At 37.6% G+C, this 20,544-nt stretch overlaps 1 protein-coding gene across 1 annotated transcript in view; it reads left to right on the top strand.

The window, feature by feature from the left end:
* The window catches only part of KCNU1 (potassium calcium-activated channel subfamily U member 1), a 169,655-nt gene that overhangs the window by 67,027 nt on the left and 82,084 nt on the right, over positions 1-20,544 (top strand). The window contains 5 exon segments of the mRNA XM_032413221.1: positions 3,304-3,308; positions 7,831-7,855; positions 13,241-13,263; positions 14,286-14,306; positions 15,248-15,251. Coding sequence (XP_032269112.1) covers positions 3,304-3,308; positions 7,831-7,855; positions 13,241-13,263; positions 14,286-14,306; positions 15,248-15,251 — 78 coding nt within the window.

Here is a 20,544-nt window from a genome sequence, read left to right as displayed (position 1 = left end):
CTCTGTCATTTGTTACTGAAATCCATCATCCCTGCCATACATAGCCTTTGGTTTTGAGGTCAGCAAAGCCCCTTTTCCTGTACTCCTGGTCTTTTCATTCCATATGGTCTTTTGGCCCCTCAGCTGTTTGGGAATTTTCAGTCTCCTGGTGTATATACATGCATGTCAGAAGGTGGGAGCCCTCTCAGGCCTTCTCTCTGCTTAAACCCACCAGCTGCCTTGTCTCCTCCTCCATAGTCATCTTACATTGTTACCAAATACTCTTCTAAGCACCCTCCATCAATGAAAATCCATATGAAAATGGAAAACACATCTCTCATTTTTCCCCCTTGCACACCACTAAAGCTATCATATTTTCCTTGTCCAGCCACCCCTCACCAACCTGAAACACAAGTTGTGTGTGTTGGTGGGGGGGGGGAGTGGGCTGGGTCCTTTCTGAGGGATCCTGGCTCTAATATTTTTATATTTCAATAGCTTTATTAAGATATAATTTAAATACCATGAAATAAATACTTTTAAAGCATACAATTCAATGGGTTTTAGTGTGCAAACAGATTTGTGCAACCAGGACTACAATTTTAGAACATTTTCCATAACTCAGAAAGGAACTCCATACCCAGTAGTGGTTACTGCCCATTCTCTTCTGTCCACACCCCTGGCAACCACTAGTCTACTTTCTGTGTCTATAGATTTGCCTGTTTTGGCCATTTCATGAAATGGGAATCAGACAGCATGAGGTCTCTTGTGTCTGGCACCCTTAACTTAGCCATGTTGTAGCATGTATCAATACCTCATTTCTTTTTATGGCTGAGCAGTATTACATTGTATGGATATACTTCATTTTGTTTATTCATTCATCTGTTGATGGACATTTGAATTGTTTCCACTATTGGTGCTCAGATATCTGTTTGCATTCCTGCTTGTAATTTTTTTGTGTATATACCCAAAGTAGAGTTGCTAAATCAGATATTAATTCTATGTTTAATTCTTTGAGAAACTGCCATACTGTTTTCCATAACAGCTACATCGTTTCACATTCACATCAGCAATACACAAGAGTTCCAATTTCTCCACATCCTTTTTTAAAAAATAATTTTCTTTTTTTAAAAAAAATAATAGTCATCCTAATGGGTGTAAATTGGTATCTTATTGTGGTTTTAACTTGAATTGTCCTAATGGCTAATGAAGTTGAGCATCTTTTTATGAGGATATTATTGGCCATTTGTATGTCTTCCGAAATGTCTATTCAGATCCTTTACCCATTTTTAAATTGGGTTGTTGTCTTTCTATTACTGAGTTGTATACAGTCTTTATATATTCTAAATACATGTCCCTTATCAGATGTATGTTCTGCCAATGTTTTCTCCCATTTTGTGGTTTGTCTTCTTCTTTTCTTCATACAAAAATTTAAATTTTGATGAAGTCTAGTGATGTATTTTATCTTTTGTTGCTTGTGTTTTTGTGGAATAGCTAACCTGAGGTCATAAAGATTTACCCCAATATTTTTTTCTAAGAATTTTATGCTTTTAGTTCTTACATGGAGGTCAGTGATCCATTTTGAGTTGATTTTTATGTTTATTGTGAGGAAAGGCTCCAACTTCATTTTTTTCAATGTGAATATTCAGTTGTCCCAGCACCATTTTTTCAAAAAGCCTCCCCATTGAACTGTTTTTGGTAAACTTGTCAAAAAACAATGGACTGCAAATGTGTGGGTTTATTTCTGAGTCTCAGTTTTATTTCTTTGATCTGTATGTCTAGCTTTGTGTCGGTACCACACTGACTTAACTACCATAGTTTTGTATTAAGTTTTGAAATTTAGAAATATGAGTCCTCCAAGTTTATTATTCTTTTCCAAGATTGTTTTGATTATTCTGGGTCCCTGCATTTCCTTACGAATTTTAGGATAAATATGTCAATTTCTGCAAATAAGCCACCTGGGATTTTGACTGGCACTGTGTTGAGTCTATAGGTCAGTTTTGGAAATATTGCTATTAAAATAGTAAGTCTTCTGACCCATGAACATGTGATGTCTTTATATCTATTTATATCTGTAATTTCCTTCAATGGTGTTTTATAATTTTCAGATAATAGGTTTTATACTACTTGTGTTCAATTGATTCCTAAGTATTTTTTCTTTTTAGTGCTATTATAAATGCAATTTTTTAAAGATTTTATTTATTTCTTTATTTTAGAGAGAGAGCAAGAACGTGAGCTGGTGGGGGGGGGGGGGGGGGTGTGGCACAAAGGGAGACTCCACGCTGAGCAGAGCCCTACATGAGGCTCAGTCTCACAACCCTGAGATCATGATCTGAGCTGAAACCAAAAGTTGAACACTTAACCAACTGAGCCACTCAGGTGCACCTGAAATTGTTTTCTTGATTCTGTTTGCAGATGATTCATTGTTAGGATATAGAAATACAGTTGATATTTGTGTATTGATCTTGTGTTCTGCAACCTTACTGAACTTGTTTTATTAGCCCCAATACCTTTTTTATGGCCTTTTACTTCATTTTCTTGCCTAATATCTGCTCATTCATTTATGATTTTAGTAATATGAGTATTTCCTCATTTTTGTAGCCAGTCTTGCCAAAAATGCTTTGTCAATTTTAACTGTTGGGTTTTTCAAAGAACCAATTTTAATTTATCTTTATCTACTATTGTTCAATCTTTAAATTATATATACTCTAATTTTTATTATTTCCTTCTTTCAGCTTGATATGGGTTAATTTTCTCTTCTCAATGTCTTAACAGGAAAGGTTAGATTAGGTCATGTGATTTTAGATCTTTTTTTTTTTCTTTTTTAATAAATAAAGGCATTAATATCAGTAAAATTTCCTCTAAGTACTCTTTAGGGGCATGTCATATTTTTGATGAGTTCTGTTTTCATTTTCACATTCATCTAAAAGTATTTTATAATTTCACTTGTGATTTGTAGGGGGAGGATCCATTGGTTATTTAGGCATGTGTTGTTTTTATTTCCACATATTTATGAATTTCCCCAATTCCTTTGTTACTGATTTTTCATTTCATTTTGTTGTAGTTGAAGAGCATACTTTGTATGATTTAAATTCCCTTAAATTTATTCATACTTATTTTATGGACTATTATATGATCTATCCTGGAAAATATTCAATGTATAGTTGAGAAGACTATGTATTCTCAACTATAGATTGTTGTTATAGAGATGTTTGTTAGGTCTAGTTGGTTTATAGGGTTTTTTTAAGTCTTATATTTCTTTGCTGATCCTTGCTGATAGAACAATGGATAGTTGTTCTATCTGATATTGAAAGTGAGGTATTAAAGTTCCAGTTATTATTGTTGAATTGTCTGTTTTCCCATTTAAATATGTTAGTTTTATGAATCATGTATTTTGAATTTCTACTGTTATGTGCCTATGAGTCTGTTATATCTTAGCGGTAGATTAATCATTTTATCATTATAAAATGTCTTTGTCTTTAGTAATATATTTGTCTTAAATTTTATTTTGTGTGAAATTAGCATAACCACTCCAGCCCTCTTTTGTTTACCATTTGCATGAAATATCTTTTTTCATCCTTTTTCTTTCAATCTATCAGTGTCTTTGAATCTAAATTATGTATCTTGCATGCAGCATACAGTTGGATCATGTTTTTTTTTTTTCTCCATTCTGCCAATCCCTGCTTCTTTATTTTATTTTATTTTTTTTAAAGATTTTATTTATTTAATATAGAGAGATAGTGATAGAGAGAGAGCACAAGCAGAGGGAATGGCAAGCAGAGGGAGAGGGAGAAGCAAGCTCCCTGCCCAGCAGGGAGCCTGAAGTGGGACTTGATCCCAGGATCCTGGGATCATGACCTGAGCCAAAGGCAAAGGCTTAACCAACTGAGCCACCCAGACCCCACCCCCCCACCGCTTCTTTATTGCAGAATTTAATTCATTCACATTTAATGCAATTACTGATAAGTTAGTATTTACAACTGCTTTTTTTGTTGGGTTTTTTTATATGTCATCTTTTTTGTTTCTGAAATCATTTATTACTGCCTTCTTTTGTGTTAAATATTTTCTAGTGTACCATTTTATTTTTTTTTTTTTTTTACTTTTTTTTTAAGATTTTATTTATTTGACAGAGAGAGACATAGTGAGAGAAGGAACACAAGCAGGTGGAGTGGGAGGAGGAGAAGCAGGCTTCCCATGGAGCAGGGAGCCTGATGCGGAGCTCGATCCCAGGACACTGGGATCCTGACCTGAGCCGAAGGCAGACGCCTAACGACTGAGCAACCCAGGCGCCCCTCTAATGTACCATTTTAAATCCCTTGCCATTTATTTTCATATATATTTTTTAGTTATTTTCTTAGTAATTGGCCTGGGATATGCTGTTAACATCACAATGTATAATAATCTTGTTTGGATTAATGTCAAGTTAGTTTCTATAGTATATAAAAACTATGTTCTTATCGGGCGCCTGGGTAGCTCAGTTGTTAAGCGTCTGCCTTCAGCTCAGGTCATGATCCCAGAGTCCTGGGATCGAGCCCCGCATCGGGCTCCCTGCTCCTCGGGAAGCCTGCTTCTCCCTCTCCTACTCCCCCTGCCTGTATTCCCTCTCTTGCTGTGCCTCTCTCTGTCAAATAAATAAATAAAATCTTTAAAAAAAAAAAAAACTATGTTCTTATATAGTTCCATTTCTTCCCTTTAGGTTATCATCACAAATTATATCTTTATATATATGTGGCCATCAGCATAGATTTGCAATTATTGCTTTATACATTCATCTTTTAAATCAGAAAAAAAGAGGTTACAAACAAACAAAAAACCCTATATTTTCTTTTATATTTACTTATGGGAATATACATTTACCAGTTCTCTTTATTTCTTCATGTGGATTTGAGTTACTGATTAGTGTCCTTTTATCTCAAATTCAAGGATTCTCATTAGTATCTGATGTAGGGCTTGTCTAAAAGCAATGAACTCTCTTAGGTTTTTTTAGTCTTAAAATGTTTTAATTTATCATTCATTTTTGAAGGATAGTTTTAGCAGATGTAGAATTGTTTCTTGGCATTTTTTTCATTCAGGACTTTGCATATGTCATCCTACTGCTTACTGGCCTCCATTGTTTCTCATAAGAAATCAGCAATCAATCCTATTGAGGATCCTTTGTACATGATGAGTCACTTCCTGCTGCTTTTAAGATTCTGTCCTTAACCAATTGAGCCACCCAGGTGCCGTTTCAGTAGTTTGATTATAGAGTGTCTAGATGTTGATCTTTTTGAATTTATCATATTTAGAATTTGTAAGCTTCTTGGTTGTGTTTAATAGATTAATGTTTTTCATCCAATTTGAGAAGTTTTTGAACATTATTTCTTCAAATATTCCTTCTGCCCTTTCTCTCTTCTTCTGCGACTCCCATTAAGTGGATGTTGGTATATTTATATGGCATCCCAGAGGCTCTCTCAGATTCTGTTCACTTTTCTTTCTTTATTTTTGATTCTGTCACTCAGACTGGGTAATCTCCACCTATCTTTGAGTTGGCTGATTCTTTTTCCAGCATGCTCAAACTTGATCTCAAATTGAACTAATTTTTTGTTTCAGTTATTACACTTTTCAACTCCAAGATTCCTATTTTTTTAATAACTCTCTTTTTTAAATTTTTAAATTTTTTAAATATTTCATTTATTTATTTGAAAGAGAGCAAGAGAGACAGAGAGTACAAGGTGGGGGGGGGTGCTGCAGCAGAGGGAAAGGGAGAAACAGACTCCCTGCTGAGCAGGGAGCCCGATGCGGGGCTCGATCCCAGGACCCCAAGATCATGACCTGAGCCAAAGGCAGAGGCTTAACTGACTGAGCCACCCAGGTGCCCCTAATAACTGCAATTCTTTATTGGTATTCTCTGTTTTGTGAGACATCATTCTTATATTCCTTTAGTTCTTTAGCTATAATTTGCCTTAGTTCTCTGAACATACTTAAAATAACTTTTAATAGATTTAAAGTCTTTGACTAGTAAAAACAATGTCTGGGCTTCCTCAGGGACAGTATCTGTAGATAGCTTTTCATCCTGTGTATGGATAATACTTTCCTGTTTCTTTCCATGTCTCATAACTTTTTGTTGAAAATTAGACATTGCAAATATAAATGTGGTAATTATGGAAATCAGATTTCACCCACCTTATTCCCCAGTGTTTTTTGTTGTTACTGATTGTTGTAGTTGTCATTATTTTAGTGACTTTTATGAGCTATATAATATCTGCATCTTTGTCATTTGTAGCCATTGAATTCTCTATTGTGTTAGTTTAGTGGCCATCTAATAATTGGACAGAAATCTTGTTAAATACCTGCAAGCAATAAATCTCCCAGTATTTGTCAAGTGATTTTGTTTTTGTTGAGGCATGCCTTCAATATTCAGCTAGGAAGTTGACAACTCTGCTTTAGCCTTCATTTTCTGCTTACACAGAATATAAAAGTCAGTTAGAGGTGAGAGCTTAGGGCCTTCTCAGCATGCACGCATCTATACATAGTCCTGGAGTCCTGGGCATGTGTGTTGTTGTTTACATTTTCAGACCTGTTTCAGAGTTTTTTAAAGTGCCTATGGACAACTCATTCCTCAATTTTCCCTTTAAACTTTTATTTAGTCTATTGTTTGCCCTATCTTTTATCCATTGCCTCAGGCAGCTGTGATACTAAAACATGCTACGGCTTACCGGGTAGAGGATTTTAGAACTAGGTAAGTTCAAATAAAGTTGAAAAAGACAAGCCATTCAAGTAGGATCATCCAGGGAACTACCACACAAGTCAAATAATGACTCCTCTTTGGAAATAAGGCTTTGAAAGAAATGCAGTTCTGCTCTACTCCCTCTGGCGCCAAGATATAGGGCATTATTTTTCAAGGATACTAATTAGCTAGGGAGTTGGAGATGGTACTAATATAAGTTAAAACACCACAAATATTGCTGTTTTTACTGAGATATATTCATTTTTCTGGACTAATTGTTCTTGGGTCAGTGCCGGTTAGTTTTCAGAATTCTGAAAAAATTCATTCTGACCATTTTTGTCAGTTTATTCTTTGTTTTTATGGAGGGGCAAACTTTCTGAAGTCTTTATCATTTTTTGTGTGTGTGTGGCTCAGTTTCATTTTTGAGAGATAGTTTTACTGGGTATAGAATTTTTTGGTTGACAGTTTATTTCAACACTTTGAGTATATCATCCCATTACCTTCTAGCCTTCATTCTTTCTGATGAGAAGTCATCTGTTAATCTATCTCACTGGGTTTCACTTGTAAATCAAGTTGTGTCTGTCTCTTGCTGCTTTCAAGATTTTCTTCTTGTCTTTGACTTTCAGCATTGTTCTTATGATATGTCTGTGTCTGGATATCTTTGTGTTTATCCTATTTGGAGTTCACTGATATCTTTGGATGTGTAATGTAATAGACTAAGTAATGGCCACCAAAGATAGCTATACCCTAACCCCTGGAACCCTGTGAATGTTATTCATATGGCAAAAGGAACTTTGCAGATGGGATTAAATTAAGGATCTTGAGATAGGCAGATTATCCTGGATTATCTATGTGGAATCTAAATGTAGTCATAAAGGTCTTTATGAAAGGGAGGCAGAAGGAAGAGATTCAACTATGTAAAGAAGAGAAAAGGGCTTGTGGTTAAAGCAGATAGAAGCTGATTCAGAGAGAGAAAATGTTATGCCATTGTCTTTGAAGATGGAAGAAAGGGCCACAGGACAAGGAATATAGGGAGCCTCTAGTAGCTGGAAGAGGCACGGAGATGGATTATCCCCTAGAATCCCTGAAAGGAATTTAATGACCTGATTTTAGCCCAGAGGAAATTACTTCAGACTTCTGAACTCCAGAACTGTAAGAGAATAAAGGAATGTTGTTTTAAGCCAACATTTTGTAGTAATTTCTTACAGCATTCAAAGGAAAATAATACAGACATACCCCATTTTATTGTGCTTCACTTTATTGCACTTTGCAGGTATTGCATTTTTTACAAATTGAAGTTTTGTGGCAACCCTTCATCAAGCAAGTCTGTTGGCACCATTTTTCCAACAGCATTTGCTCACTTCATGTTTCTGTGTCACATTTTGGTAATCTCACAATATTTCAAACTTTAGTATTATTAATATTATTATATTTGTTATGATGATCTGTGGTCAGTGATCTTTGATGTTACTATTGTAATTGTTTTGAGTGTCATGGACCATGCCCATATAACACATATAACTTAATTGATAAGTATGGTATGTGTTCTGACTGCTCCACTGACCAGCTACTCTACTCCTTCTCCTTAGGCCTTATTCCCTGAGACACAATATTGAAATTAGAAAAATTAATAACCCTACAATGGCTTCTATGTGTTCAAGTAAAAGGAAGAGTCAGTTGATGCAGGAAAGTTCATTGTTTTATTTTAAGAAATTGCTACAGACACCCCAACCTTCAGCAACTACCACTCTGATCAGTCAGCAGCCATCAGCATCAAGGCAAGCCCCTTCATCAGCAAAAACATTGCGATTCACTGTAAGCTCAGATGATGGGTAGCATTATTTAGCAATAAAGTATTTTTTTAATTAAGTACTTTTTAAAAATATAATGCTATTGTACACTTAGATTATAGTATAGCATAGACATAACTTATATATGCACTAGGAAACCAAAAAATTCATTGACTTGCTTTACTGTGATACCTGCTTTCTTAAAGTGGTCTGGAACCAAACCCACAATACCTCTGAGGTGTGCCCATATATGTGGATTAATATTTTTCATCAAATTTGAGAAGATTTAGTTCATTATTTATTTATTTTTTTTCTCCTCCATCTCTCTTCCCTCTAATTGGTCCTATCTTTACATGTATATAGTACACTTAATGGGGATCCACATATTTCTGGAATTGTTTATTTTTCTTCCTTCTTCTCTCTCTCTGTCTCTCTGTCTGTCTCTCTCTCTTTTGCTCTTGCTCTTTTGGATTGCAGTCTCTATAAGTCTGTCCTATATTTGCTGATTTTTTTCTTCTGGCAGTTCAAATCTATTGCTGGGCCCCGCATTAGTTTCCAATTGCCACTGTAACAAATTACCACATATTTAGTGGCTTTGTGATAAATTAACATTATTTTGTCATTCAGAAGTCTAAAATGGGTCTACCCGGCAGGGGTCCTTATGGAAGTTCTAAGCAAGAATCCAGGGCCTTGCTTACTCAGATTGTACAGGCTGACTGTACTCCTTGGCTCATGGCCCCCTTCTGTCTTTAAAGCCAGATCTGGTCAGATCTTTCTCATATCTCATCGCTCAGACTCTGCTTCCATCATCACATTACCTTCTCTGACTCTGGATCTTCTGCTTCCCTGTTCCACATTGAAAGAACTCCTATAATTACACTGAGCCACCTGGTTAATCCGGGAAAATCTTTCAAGGTGAGCTGATTAGCGCCTTTTCATTTGCAACCTTGAATCCCCCTCACCATATATAACATGACATAATCACAGGTTCTAGGGATTAGGACATGGACATCTTTGGGGGAGAGTGTATTTTGCACCTATCATAAGCCCCTTGATTAATTTCCTGGGCCTGTCATAACAAATTACCCTAAACTGGGTAGCTTCAAACAACAGAAAATTATTCTGTTCCAGGTCTGAGGCCAAAGTCTGAAGTCAAGGTTTCAGCAGGGCCACACTCCTTCTGAAGGCTCTCAGGAGAATCCTTCCTTGCCTCTTCCAACTCTAGAGGCTGCTGGTGGCCCTTGCCTGTGCTGGCATCACTGAAGCCTGCCTCTGTCTTCATGTGGCCCTCTTTCCTATGTCTCTCCTCTGTGTTCTCTTCTTCTTTTAAGGACACCAGTTTTGGATTTAGAACTCATCCAAAATCCAGGATGATTTCATCTTGAGATTCCTAACTAATTAAATCTACAGAGATGTCATTTCCATTTAAGGTCACTGTAGTATGCAGCTTGGGTGGCCAAAACAAAATACCACGGACTGGGATGGCGTAATCAAGGGGAATTTATTTTCTCACAGTTCTGGAGGCTGGAAGTCCAAGATCAAGGTATCAACCAACTCAGTTCCTGGAGAGAGGTCTGTTCCTGGCTTATAGATGGCCACCTTCGCCCCAGTGTCCTCATATGGCAGAGAGAAGCTCTGGTCTCATTTCCTCTTCTTATAAGGACACTAGTCCTATCAGATCAGGGTCCTCATTTGGCCTTAATTACTGCTGTAAAGGTTCCATCTCCACATACAGTCACACTGGGAGTTAAGGCTTCAACATGTGAATTTGGGAAGGACACAGTTCAGCCCATGGCAGTCACATTCTGAGGTTACAAGTAGACATGTGAATTTGAGGGACACTATTCAGTCCATTAACCCCTCTTCAGTTAGTGTACTTTTCAAGTATAGAATTTCCATTGGGTTCTTTTTTATAATTTCTGTTTATTATTGTCTCTTTGAAAAGACATTGTCATCATGCCTTTCTTTATTTCTTGAATCATGGTGTTTAAAATTCTTTGAACACATTTATAATAGCTGCTCTGAAGAGTTTGTCTGCTAAGTGTGACATCTGGACCCTTGCACAGGCCATTTCTGTTGTCTGCTTTTTTTTTTTACCCCTGTGTATGGTTCATGTTTTCCTGTTTCTTTACATATCTCATAATTTTCCTGTTCTTTTTGAAAACTAGACCTTTAGATAATATATTGTAGCAACTCTGGATACCAGGGCTTGTTGTCATTGCTTGTTTGATTAATGAATTAGTGATTGGGATTGACTATTTCATTGAAATCTATTCCCCTGACAGCATTAAGGCTCTGATATTGCTCATCAGAGTACAGCCTTGAGCGGACACGTGGTCACCTGGGGATGATGGTGGTTTTAATAGGGTTCTTTGTATTGTCTCCTTTCCTGATCTCTCTGTTCATCTCTCTGTCTCTGTTGGTATTACACCCAGCTCTTGGGGTGCACTACTGGCTGCTGCTGACTCTATTATTCTTGACAATAACCTCGGGCATATATTGTTCTAAGGTATTATTCAATTAAATATGGGTCCCATTGCGGACTAGTTTTGGGGGCCTGTCTTTGAGGTCCTTTCTGACCCAAAGAGAGCATTTATTAGCTGTCTCTTTTCCTGTCTCACTCTAGTAAACTCTGGCCTATGGTTTACCTTATTGCTCTTGTGGAGCTACCAACCTCAACCTAATTGTTTGCCACCAAAATCACCATTGTTTTCAAAGCACCTTTGGGCTTGAACTTTTCCACACTGTTCCAAGTAAAACCAACTCCCTTGGGAAGAGCTTCAGGACTTGCTGTTCTCATGGCTTGCCTCTCCCTCTGGGCAGAATGTCTGAGCCACTGCTCCAGAGCTGGAGGCCAGGACAGTGACCCACTTCTCTCAGGGTTACACATTTGCTTTTTGAGCAGGGCACTGGGCAGTGGCGGTAGCCTCTGGTCTTCTTGGTTTGATTCTCTTACTGTAGAAACTCTGCCTTAGGTGTGATCTGGGATGAGGGTAACCTGAAATCCCTATTGTCCATAGGGTTGCCATTGAATGCTTAAGTCTGAAAATTGTGAATTAAATGGGCATCTGAAGATTATGAATTAAATGGGCTTCAAGACCCTATTTTGGATTCAGAAGCTAAACATTGATTCTTTTTGTGTTCTATGACCTATGAATCTTTCTCGAGGCAAGGGATGAGACTGGATAAATAACATAAATATCCCATTAAAAAAAAGGAGTGAAGAAAGAAAAAAATAATACATTAAAAGTATCATCTCACTACATGTATCTTTATAATATATGAAACTTTAGCATGGTTTCACACGGTAGATGTATTCCTGTAAACACAGTATACAAGTCAAACTTTTCCAAGCTCAGTATACACACTCATATGCATGCACGTCTCTCAGTCATTTTGCAAAACAAAAAATGTTTTATAAAAATTAATAATCACCCCCGTTAAAATCAGCTTTTAAGTGATTTTACTATTTTTATTTTATTTTACTTTTATTTTATTTTATTTTATTTTATTTTATTTTATTTTATTTTATTTTTTGAGAGCAGGAAAGAGAAAGTGCACAAGCAGGGTGGGAGGGGCAGAGGGAGACGGAGAGAGAGAATCTTAAGCAGGCTCCATGCTGTGTGGAGCTTGATCTCAGGACCCTGAGACAAAATCAAGGGTTGGACACTTAACCAACTGAGCTACCCAGGTGCCCTTATTATATATTTTTTAAAGCAGGAAGTTGCTCTAGTAAAAAGAGGAAAAGATTTTTGCATAAATAGAAAGGCTCTGCCATCATATTTGTAGATATGCCAAATTTTACCCACCTCTGTAACATGCGTTTAATAGTATCTAGGGAATAAATAAATAAATAAATAAACCTATAATCAAATGTTTGAGCTTCCCTGTAGTGATCACAATTCTCAGAATCTTTGATTCTTCTCTTAATAGGATCGTTTCTTCTTCCTGCCTGGCACTGATCCTTAGTCACCACCCCTGCCATGCCTATCCCCTGTGTCCAGGAGAACTCTTATCAAATAATCTGGTACCCAGATGCTGAAATAGTGGGCGGTGTCAGCTGTTCTTGACTTCAGTTTGCCAGACGATGGCAGCAGAGTACCATGAAATGCTCACGGGTCTGGGCTAGGGAGTGGGCTTGTGTAGGAATTTGAATATGGAGAGAGCTCTAGTCAAAATGTGCGGAAGAGGACATCACTGTAGAAAGGGGCTCTTTGACCTTATAGGTTTAAAACTCATAATAATATCTGGAAATTCTCCCAGCGAATTAACTTTCAAAAAGGACTTAAGAACCTAGAGTGAAGGGAGTGAAGAAAGATAGCAAAATAGAAAAATTTTCTATCTTTGGATTAGTAGAAATTTCAGGTTGAGTATTTCATGTTTCAGAGCCCGATGCAGAGTATCTCCAGTCCACTCTTTTCTAATAACCATTTCTTTCGTGAGCTAATTGAGTTTGCTGAGACCCACCAATTTCTTCCTCCAACTATGCTAATTGAGAGTTCAGAAGACTTGAATGCTGACGACAACTGTGCCACTGATTCACTGTGGTTAAGGGAAGACATGCTACTTTTTGGGGTCTCAGTGTTGTCGTTATTTCCAAACTGGGCAGTTCTTGTCATCTCAATGGCCCTTTTCAATTCTGATGTTCAGTGATTTATAATCCCTCTTGCCTTTGATTACTTGCACTTTTCTAAGCTGAAACCACATCAGCGTTTCTCCACTTAAATTCATAATCTTAACATTTTGGAGAGGCAGCATAGTGTGGTAGTGAAGAGCATGGATTCTGCATTGGTCACCTCTTAGCTGTGTGGCTTTAAGTCAATTATTCAAACTCTCACTGTGCTTCAGATTACTGTAAAATGCTGATAATAATATCACATATCTCAGAAGATTAAATGAGAATATTAGCACATAAAGAGTATACAAATTGAGCATATTAATATAAAAGGCATTAAGACCAGTACCTGGAAAATAGTAAGTATATGTATGTTAATTATCATATTACCCGTGGGAACATAAGCTCAAAAAGAATCTCATTATTTCTTTTCTCATCAATGAAATGCAGATGAAATAAGAATTGGCAGAGAAGTCCTAGTGGATTATACTTATTTTAACCCATTCCCTGATGTTTTGGGGTTCACAGCAGGAAGACTAGCAGGGCTAGCCTTCAGATCAGGAGAAGTAGTTGTCTTTCTGTTTTTCTGCTTACTATAGCTAGATAAATTATTGGGCAGGAACTTCTCCAGCCCTAATTATACAGTTCACTGCCTGCTATTTCACCACTGAAACCTCTGATGCCTCAGGTTGTAGAGCTGTGATCCTCAACCAGGGCAAGGAGGAGCTTACAGCAATATCTGTATGCACTGGGGTGGCATACAGATGGGCAATAGGAAAATGGTCCTGGGGAAAGTTGTGTCCAGATTTCCCTAATCTCCACCCCCTGAGCACTGGTTTTAGAGTCGTCATTAAAGTGTTATTTTTTGCCCTGGAGTCACACCTAAAGCGGAGAGGAATTTCGAAAAGGAAATTGGAAAGAGGAAGTGAAGGGAGTCAAGGACAGGAGGCAATTATACGAATGGTTTGGATCCATGGTCCAAATTTAAATTTACCCCATTTCACAGTTCTCTTTAGGTTTGTCCCTGGGTCACTTTTTTCATTAATATCCAAGACAAATTGATCCCTTTAAGACAGGAGTCACCCCAGCCACTGTTTCCCAGGGAAGAGAATTCCAAACCCAGAAAGTTGAGATAGAAATTCCTTAATGAATCTACCAGCTGGTCTCCCTGGCTTGGCTTACCTGAGCAGCTCTGAAGTCCAGTCAGAGCTCTCCTCCTGTACCAGTGGCCTTAGATAGGAGAGAGAATAGAAGGGGTTCTTAGATGACTCTTCTTCTCTAAAGCAGGGTCAGGGACCACATGTCCACTGAATTTCAATAAAAAGGAAAGCAACTTGATAACTACAAAGACCATACACAAATACCTTGTATTCCTATATTCATGATAGTTGTTATTCTAATCCTATAATTGATGGCAGGGCTCCATTTTCTCCAGTCCTTGGTGTCCAGAATATATAATATCACTTTTTAGGGGTGTCCCAAGATTTCTTGAAGAAGATAGAAAGGGTTAGAATTACTACTATCCATATGGAAATCATATATGAGGCATGTCTTCATATGTAGTCCTATCACATACGCCAAAGAGGAAAATGCTTGCCTGTAGCTTCCAAGGGTATCACTTCTTGAAGAAGAGAGAAATGTAATCAAAATATTGGCCTTTTTATAGGGACTTTTTTCTTTCAGTCATCCACAGATGTTAGATGCCATGTCCTTTTTGATGTCTAATGTTTTATCTAGAAACCTTTAAAATATCTATAGGGAGGTCATAGGAAGCCATGACAAGATGTTAACAGTGTAGCTAGAGCATAAGGCAAAAATCCATTCTGTTCTTTTCCTGCCTAAAATATGAAAAAATACTTGCACACTGTCAGCTGTAGATAGATAAAAATATAACTAAATAAAATGATCAAACCACCTTAGAACGTAATTAGAGAAACTTCAGTTGCTTATTAACCTTGAGAGAGAGAACTTTGGCTTCTATTTTGATGGTATTCTTTGCTTTTTCCTCAATTGTTTGAAGCAGCATAGAAACTGGGGGCAAGGGCAACAAAAGATGTTGCACATTCTTAACTGCCCTGTCTGCAACCTGCTGAAGAGAACACTTTTAGACAGTTTGCAAAGGTCCTTAGGATTATAGAATTAGAGTTGGAAGGGACCAAGAGAGGTCACGGAGCCAGTTCACCTTTCACCTTCAGGCAGTCTGCCCATGCCAGAGGTGCTGTCCGCCCTCATACAGGCTGCTCTTTCTGACCCCCACATGCACATACTTCCATAACTATGAAAGCTTCCAAGATCATACAGATCTTTAATGTGTTTTTAGAAGAGATTTTCTTAAGAATGACACAAGGGAAGATTCAAAGTTTTAGCAAAAATGTTGAGTGGTTCACACCTAGCATTCGCCTCACCCACTTATCCCCTCCCACCTGTTTTTTAATACCTGGCAAATGTTGGCTGCCGAGTTAGGCTTTGAGAAAACAGAGATTTCCCGAAAGTTCCATTGTTCCTAAGCCAGTTTGGGCATGTTGCCTTTTGCATTCCATAGCTCAGCTTCTATCACATGTACTCAGCGGCTAGCTTTTAAAGACTGACAGTTGACACATCAGTCCTCACTCAGAATTTTCTTCAAATGTTCTGTCCCTGAGCCATTTCCCCCAGGGCAAAAGATAACCAAGAAATAAGGAAACGCCAGTCAACCTGAAAACCCCCATCAAGCCTCCATATATAAGTGAAGGTATCTGAGGATTACAGGTAGGGAACAGTCTTATTCCAAACCTGGCTCTTAGAACACCCATGCGATGCAGTTACTGCTGATGTACATTGACAAATCACACATCCAAAGGAGGTCTCTCTACTTCCAGAAGTGTGTTTTTACTCAATTGATATTTTCCATGGATTAGAATGGGTCAGAAAGCATTACATCAAAAGAAGAGGGAAACCAAGATGTTTGTGTGGCTTTTTCTGCTGGCCATTGTCTAAAACCTGGTGATGTGTGGGCTTAAAGGTTTGTTCCACATGAACAAAAAGTAGTCTTAGTCTTAGTACACAGATGATTCTTAAATTGACACAGGAAGAAAAGGCCATGTTTCTTTTCTCCACTTGGGTGGGCAAGGAAGAAGAATAACAGTGATGGCTATTCTTTGACTTTGTCCATCTCCTTGATAACTTCTTCTCAGACAGTTCTGCATCTCTGAACACCCAGGAATCAATTCAGGCAGGCCAATGATTCAGGGTCCTTGAAGAGTGAAAGAGAAGCATTTAACTTCCAAGCATCCTTTAGAATGATAACTTCTTATCACAATACTAAGTGCCAGTTCTTATCGACCAATAATGACGCCCTAGCCCAGTGTGTTGAAAGGATTCCTAGGTTGAATCTGGGTTCTGGAATAAGAATGGCATGATGGAATACCAACATATGAGTGCAGGAAGAAGTAATGGCTCATGTGTCAGTTTTTTTCCATCTCAAAGCAGCTTCATATTGCTCATTTAATTATTAAATTTCAAACATTCTTGCATTTATCTTCATAGTCATCCTTTGAAGTCCCAGTATTATCCCCATTTTGCAGATGAGAAAATCATTTCCCTTTGTGTTATTTCCAGGTTTGGAAATTCACATATGTTTTGAGACCTAGCCCATGTAAGGTCAAGAGTCTTCAAAAGTTAAAATTAATAATAAAGGAATCCTTTGAAGGAAAAAGTAAAGTAAAAGGCAGTATCCACTGGGACTAAATTGCAGCCTGAGTAGTATCTGCAGAAGGGGAGAAGGGGACTTGTATAGTGATCCTTTCTTGGAATCCAAACATGGCTGCAGACCCTGCCTATTGCAGGAAGGCTCCCTGGATGCTACACCTGCATGAGACAGAGGGGTGATGTCTTAGGAGGGTACAACAGCAACTCAGTAGGTGCTTATTTAAGCATCCATATGGTATTGAAATTCTCACAATTATTTTCCACCCACTAAGTCTGCAGAAGGAAATGAAAGAGATTTCTATAATCCATCCTCTTAGAATTAGTCTGTGGCTAAGGATCTCTATCCTCTCCCTAGCCAGGGGCCTAGAAATGTCTCAGTCAGTAGGGATGGTTCAAAAATACCTTCCAGAAAGATATGCTGTGTTCTTGCAGGGACAACAGTGATGGTAAAGAAAAACAGCATGAAGGAATTCTCTGATTCTACGGTACATGACTGTATGATGTGGGGACAGCCAAGACTGATGAGCAATGTCAGCTTCGCCACCAGGTAAAAGCCTCAGAGAACCCTGGTTCCCTGTGGGTTTCTGAGGATCAGTGGTCAAGAAAAATGTGACGTAAATGAGAATGTTGGCTTTATTAGCCCTTATAGTGACCAGTGGAATTGTTCTTCACCAACATGAATTCATCTCAGCTTCTCCCAATGTCAGTAAGCTAAACAAACAGACCTCCTTGCAACATGGCTCAAAATACTTTATACCTGTGATAACCAAAGGTCATGTACCCAGTTTTCTCTCAGATCACCTTTCAGGGACTCTACACATGTAGGTTGGGATGAAATTTCAGTTATTCCCAATTTCTATTATTAATCCATCCCCTATTTCTAACGAACTGATGATGAGATTGCTTTTGTTTTTCAATCTGCAAAACAGGATCAACAAATGCCTCCTCCCTCACTCTCTTTTTCCTGCAGTACATTAAAATCTTGATTAACCAGAATGCAGAGTTGGAGGTGGAGAGTGATCTATTCAGTTGATTTTAAATGGAGGGTCAATCTAAAAGTTCTATCACTTCAGAGTTTATTGTGCATAGCTTTGTAATATGTTGCCAACATTTCAGTTTAGTGCCTATACTGTACAAGGAAAATTGTTAATGATTGTGATTATCTACAGGTAAATACTGTATTACCAGCAGAGAATAGTCATTGTGCACTGACATTGTATAATGTGGGTGTGGGCTAGGGTTAGGGTTAAGTTCAAATGCTGATTCTAAACTGTGTGATCTTGGGCAAGTTGCTTTACTTCTAGGTGTCTCAGTTTTGCTACATTAAATGAGTATAATAGTCATGAATACTTTGTAGGTTTTTTGTAATGACTGAATTAGATTAGGTATTTAAAGTACTTTGATTCTTGGTCAATAGTAAGTCCTCATTAGATGTTCCTTATTATAATTAGTAGTAAGTGCAGAGCCTTCAAGGAGGTAAATTTTGAAATAAATCCTTGATCTTTTTTTTTAACAACTCATCTCTTTCTTTTAATATATGAAGAATCATGCTTCTGTGTAATTGGGGGTTCTATATAGATGAGCCTGGGTAACAGAGGCTCTATTGTACCACTCCTACAGGTGAGGCTGGCATCAATGTCTGAGCCACCAAGGGTGCTACCTCTTCGTGTGTGCACTTTCCAGGAGGAATATAAAAGTCCTAGGAATTATAGCTTCTGCCCTTCCTTGCCTTCTATTCCAACATTTTATCAAAGCGAGATAATCTGTGGGAAAGGATTAAGAACTGTGTGGAGGAAAGTGCTATGGTATTGCAGGAATTCACATTTTGTCTTACTCTTAATGACAACAAAACAACTACTCACTATAATTGGGATTTGCAATTTTTTTTTCCTTTTAAAATGGTTGGTAAGTAGGTATCTACTGAGTATCTCCATGTGCTAAGTAGGCACTCTGCTTGATGCATTTGTAGATATAGAAATGGTGTTTCAACCCCCATGCAATCTAGTTGGGTAAACAAAATGAATTCCTATAAAATAAATCAGATGCCAAATAAAGCAGCACTCCTTCGTGTGCTACATCGATGATTCTGGCAGGAGGTCAGAGGAAGAAGAGGTCAATGAGGGATGGATGGATTGTTCCAGAAAGTTGTCTGTGACAGGTAGGATTAAAGGTAGGAGAGACTGGGCATCTCAGCTCCTTTGAAGGCTACGACACGGGCAAGGCATGGGGGAAACCTGGAGCCTTCCATGTACCAGCTAGTCTGAAGAGGTGAGAATGTGTGTTCGAGTGTTGTGAGACATAACATCTCAAATTTCTCAAGAATACATTCTTGGCTATTGCTATTGTGCATGTGTGTATTTGTGTATACGTTATGTTTATGTTAATGCACAGTTTTTACAAAAACATAATTCACAAAAAAAACCATAATTCACATTTAAAAATTGTTTTTGAGAATATAAAGACAACATATAGGATAACACATGAAGTGCTCCAACCATGCTTATTCTTTGATTTAGTCTTTTCCCATATCTTCTCTGATAATAGAAGAACAGCAAGTAATACCAAAAGCCACAGAAAATATTTAAATGTAAATGTAGCCATTCAGTTTCACAGACTTTTCCCTGCTATTCTTTAGCACAGCTATAACAATGAAATAATGTATTGGATGTTTCCCATTGTCTTTAATCCCCCCATTGTCTATGATAAATAAGGAAATGGTCCAAAGCAGGCATCTAAAAGGAGGATTGATCTGGACAGCATGGTCCATCCACAGACTGGGCCTGTCAGCCCTTTATCTGGCTGGGGGTATTCCTGAATATGCTTTAAAAGCCTATAAAGAAGGTCAGAGATCATGAAAGTTAGCCATCCAGATCATCTTTAAAGATGATGCTGAAGTCATCTGTACCTCTTAATTGAAAAGCAAGATAGGGTGTATTTTTGTTTTGTTTTATTTTTATTTTTGTTTATTTGTTTTGTTTTTGCTTTTTGTTTTTTGCAGGGCAAAGATAACTCCAGTTAGCAAATTGACAAACATATGTCCTGAGTAACAACAATAAGTGGCAAAATAAACTTGATGGCTTAATAGAGACAAGTAGTCACTATCAGGGGAAAAATGTAAAATGTGTGGTATGTGCTATTTGTGATCCATTTTTGGTGAGTTAATAGTATTACATTCACATACCCAAAACAGCATAATATTATTTATAGTTTTGCTGACAAGGGCTTGGTGCTTTTAAAGATGTAATCTTCAGGCCACCAGTGGGTTTTCCAGTAAGTTCCGAAACTATTATCTTCTATTCTTAGTACTTGAAGCAATACAGACAGCCCTAACTTATACAAAAGTTATAGTCCAATATTTCTTTGCATCCCTGGGGTCTTTCTCTTCACATAGAATAAGCAATGTTATAAATAGCAGTTAGGTTCTCAGACTAACACACACAAGTCTACTTAATAGATGGTAGTTAATGTGTATTTGTTGAATAAATAAACAAACACTAGTTCTATTCACTTGAGTTCTGTGTTCTTAAATCAAGAGATCATGTAATATGAGAGAGCAAAGATGAATAGTTCCTCTTCCTTTCCCTGGTGATCCAGTTAGACTTATGCAAAATTTTATGATAAATAAAAATGCATTTCAACTGCTCCTAGAGCCCCTCTGCCCTCATTTCCAATTTCTTTATTATGGCCACCCTACTTTGGGTGAGCTTTAGAGTGTTCTACCCATTTTACTATTCTACAGTTATTTACTTCTTCAGTAAAACAGATTTTAA

This window comes from Phoca vitulina, unplaced genomic scaffold (genome assembly GCF_004348235.1).
Source record: "Phoca vitulina isolate PV1807 unplaced genomic scaffold, GSC_HSeal_1.0 scaffold15, whole genome shotgun sequence".
NCBI lineage: Eukaryota > Metazoa > Chordata > Mammalia > Carnivora > Phocidae > Phoca > Phoca vitulina.
Note: the sequence above shows the minus strand (reverse complement) of the source record. Positions and strands in the feature narration are given on the sequence as shown.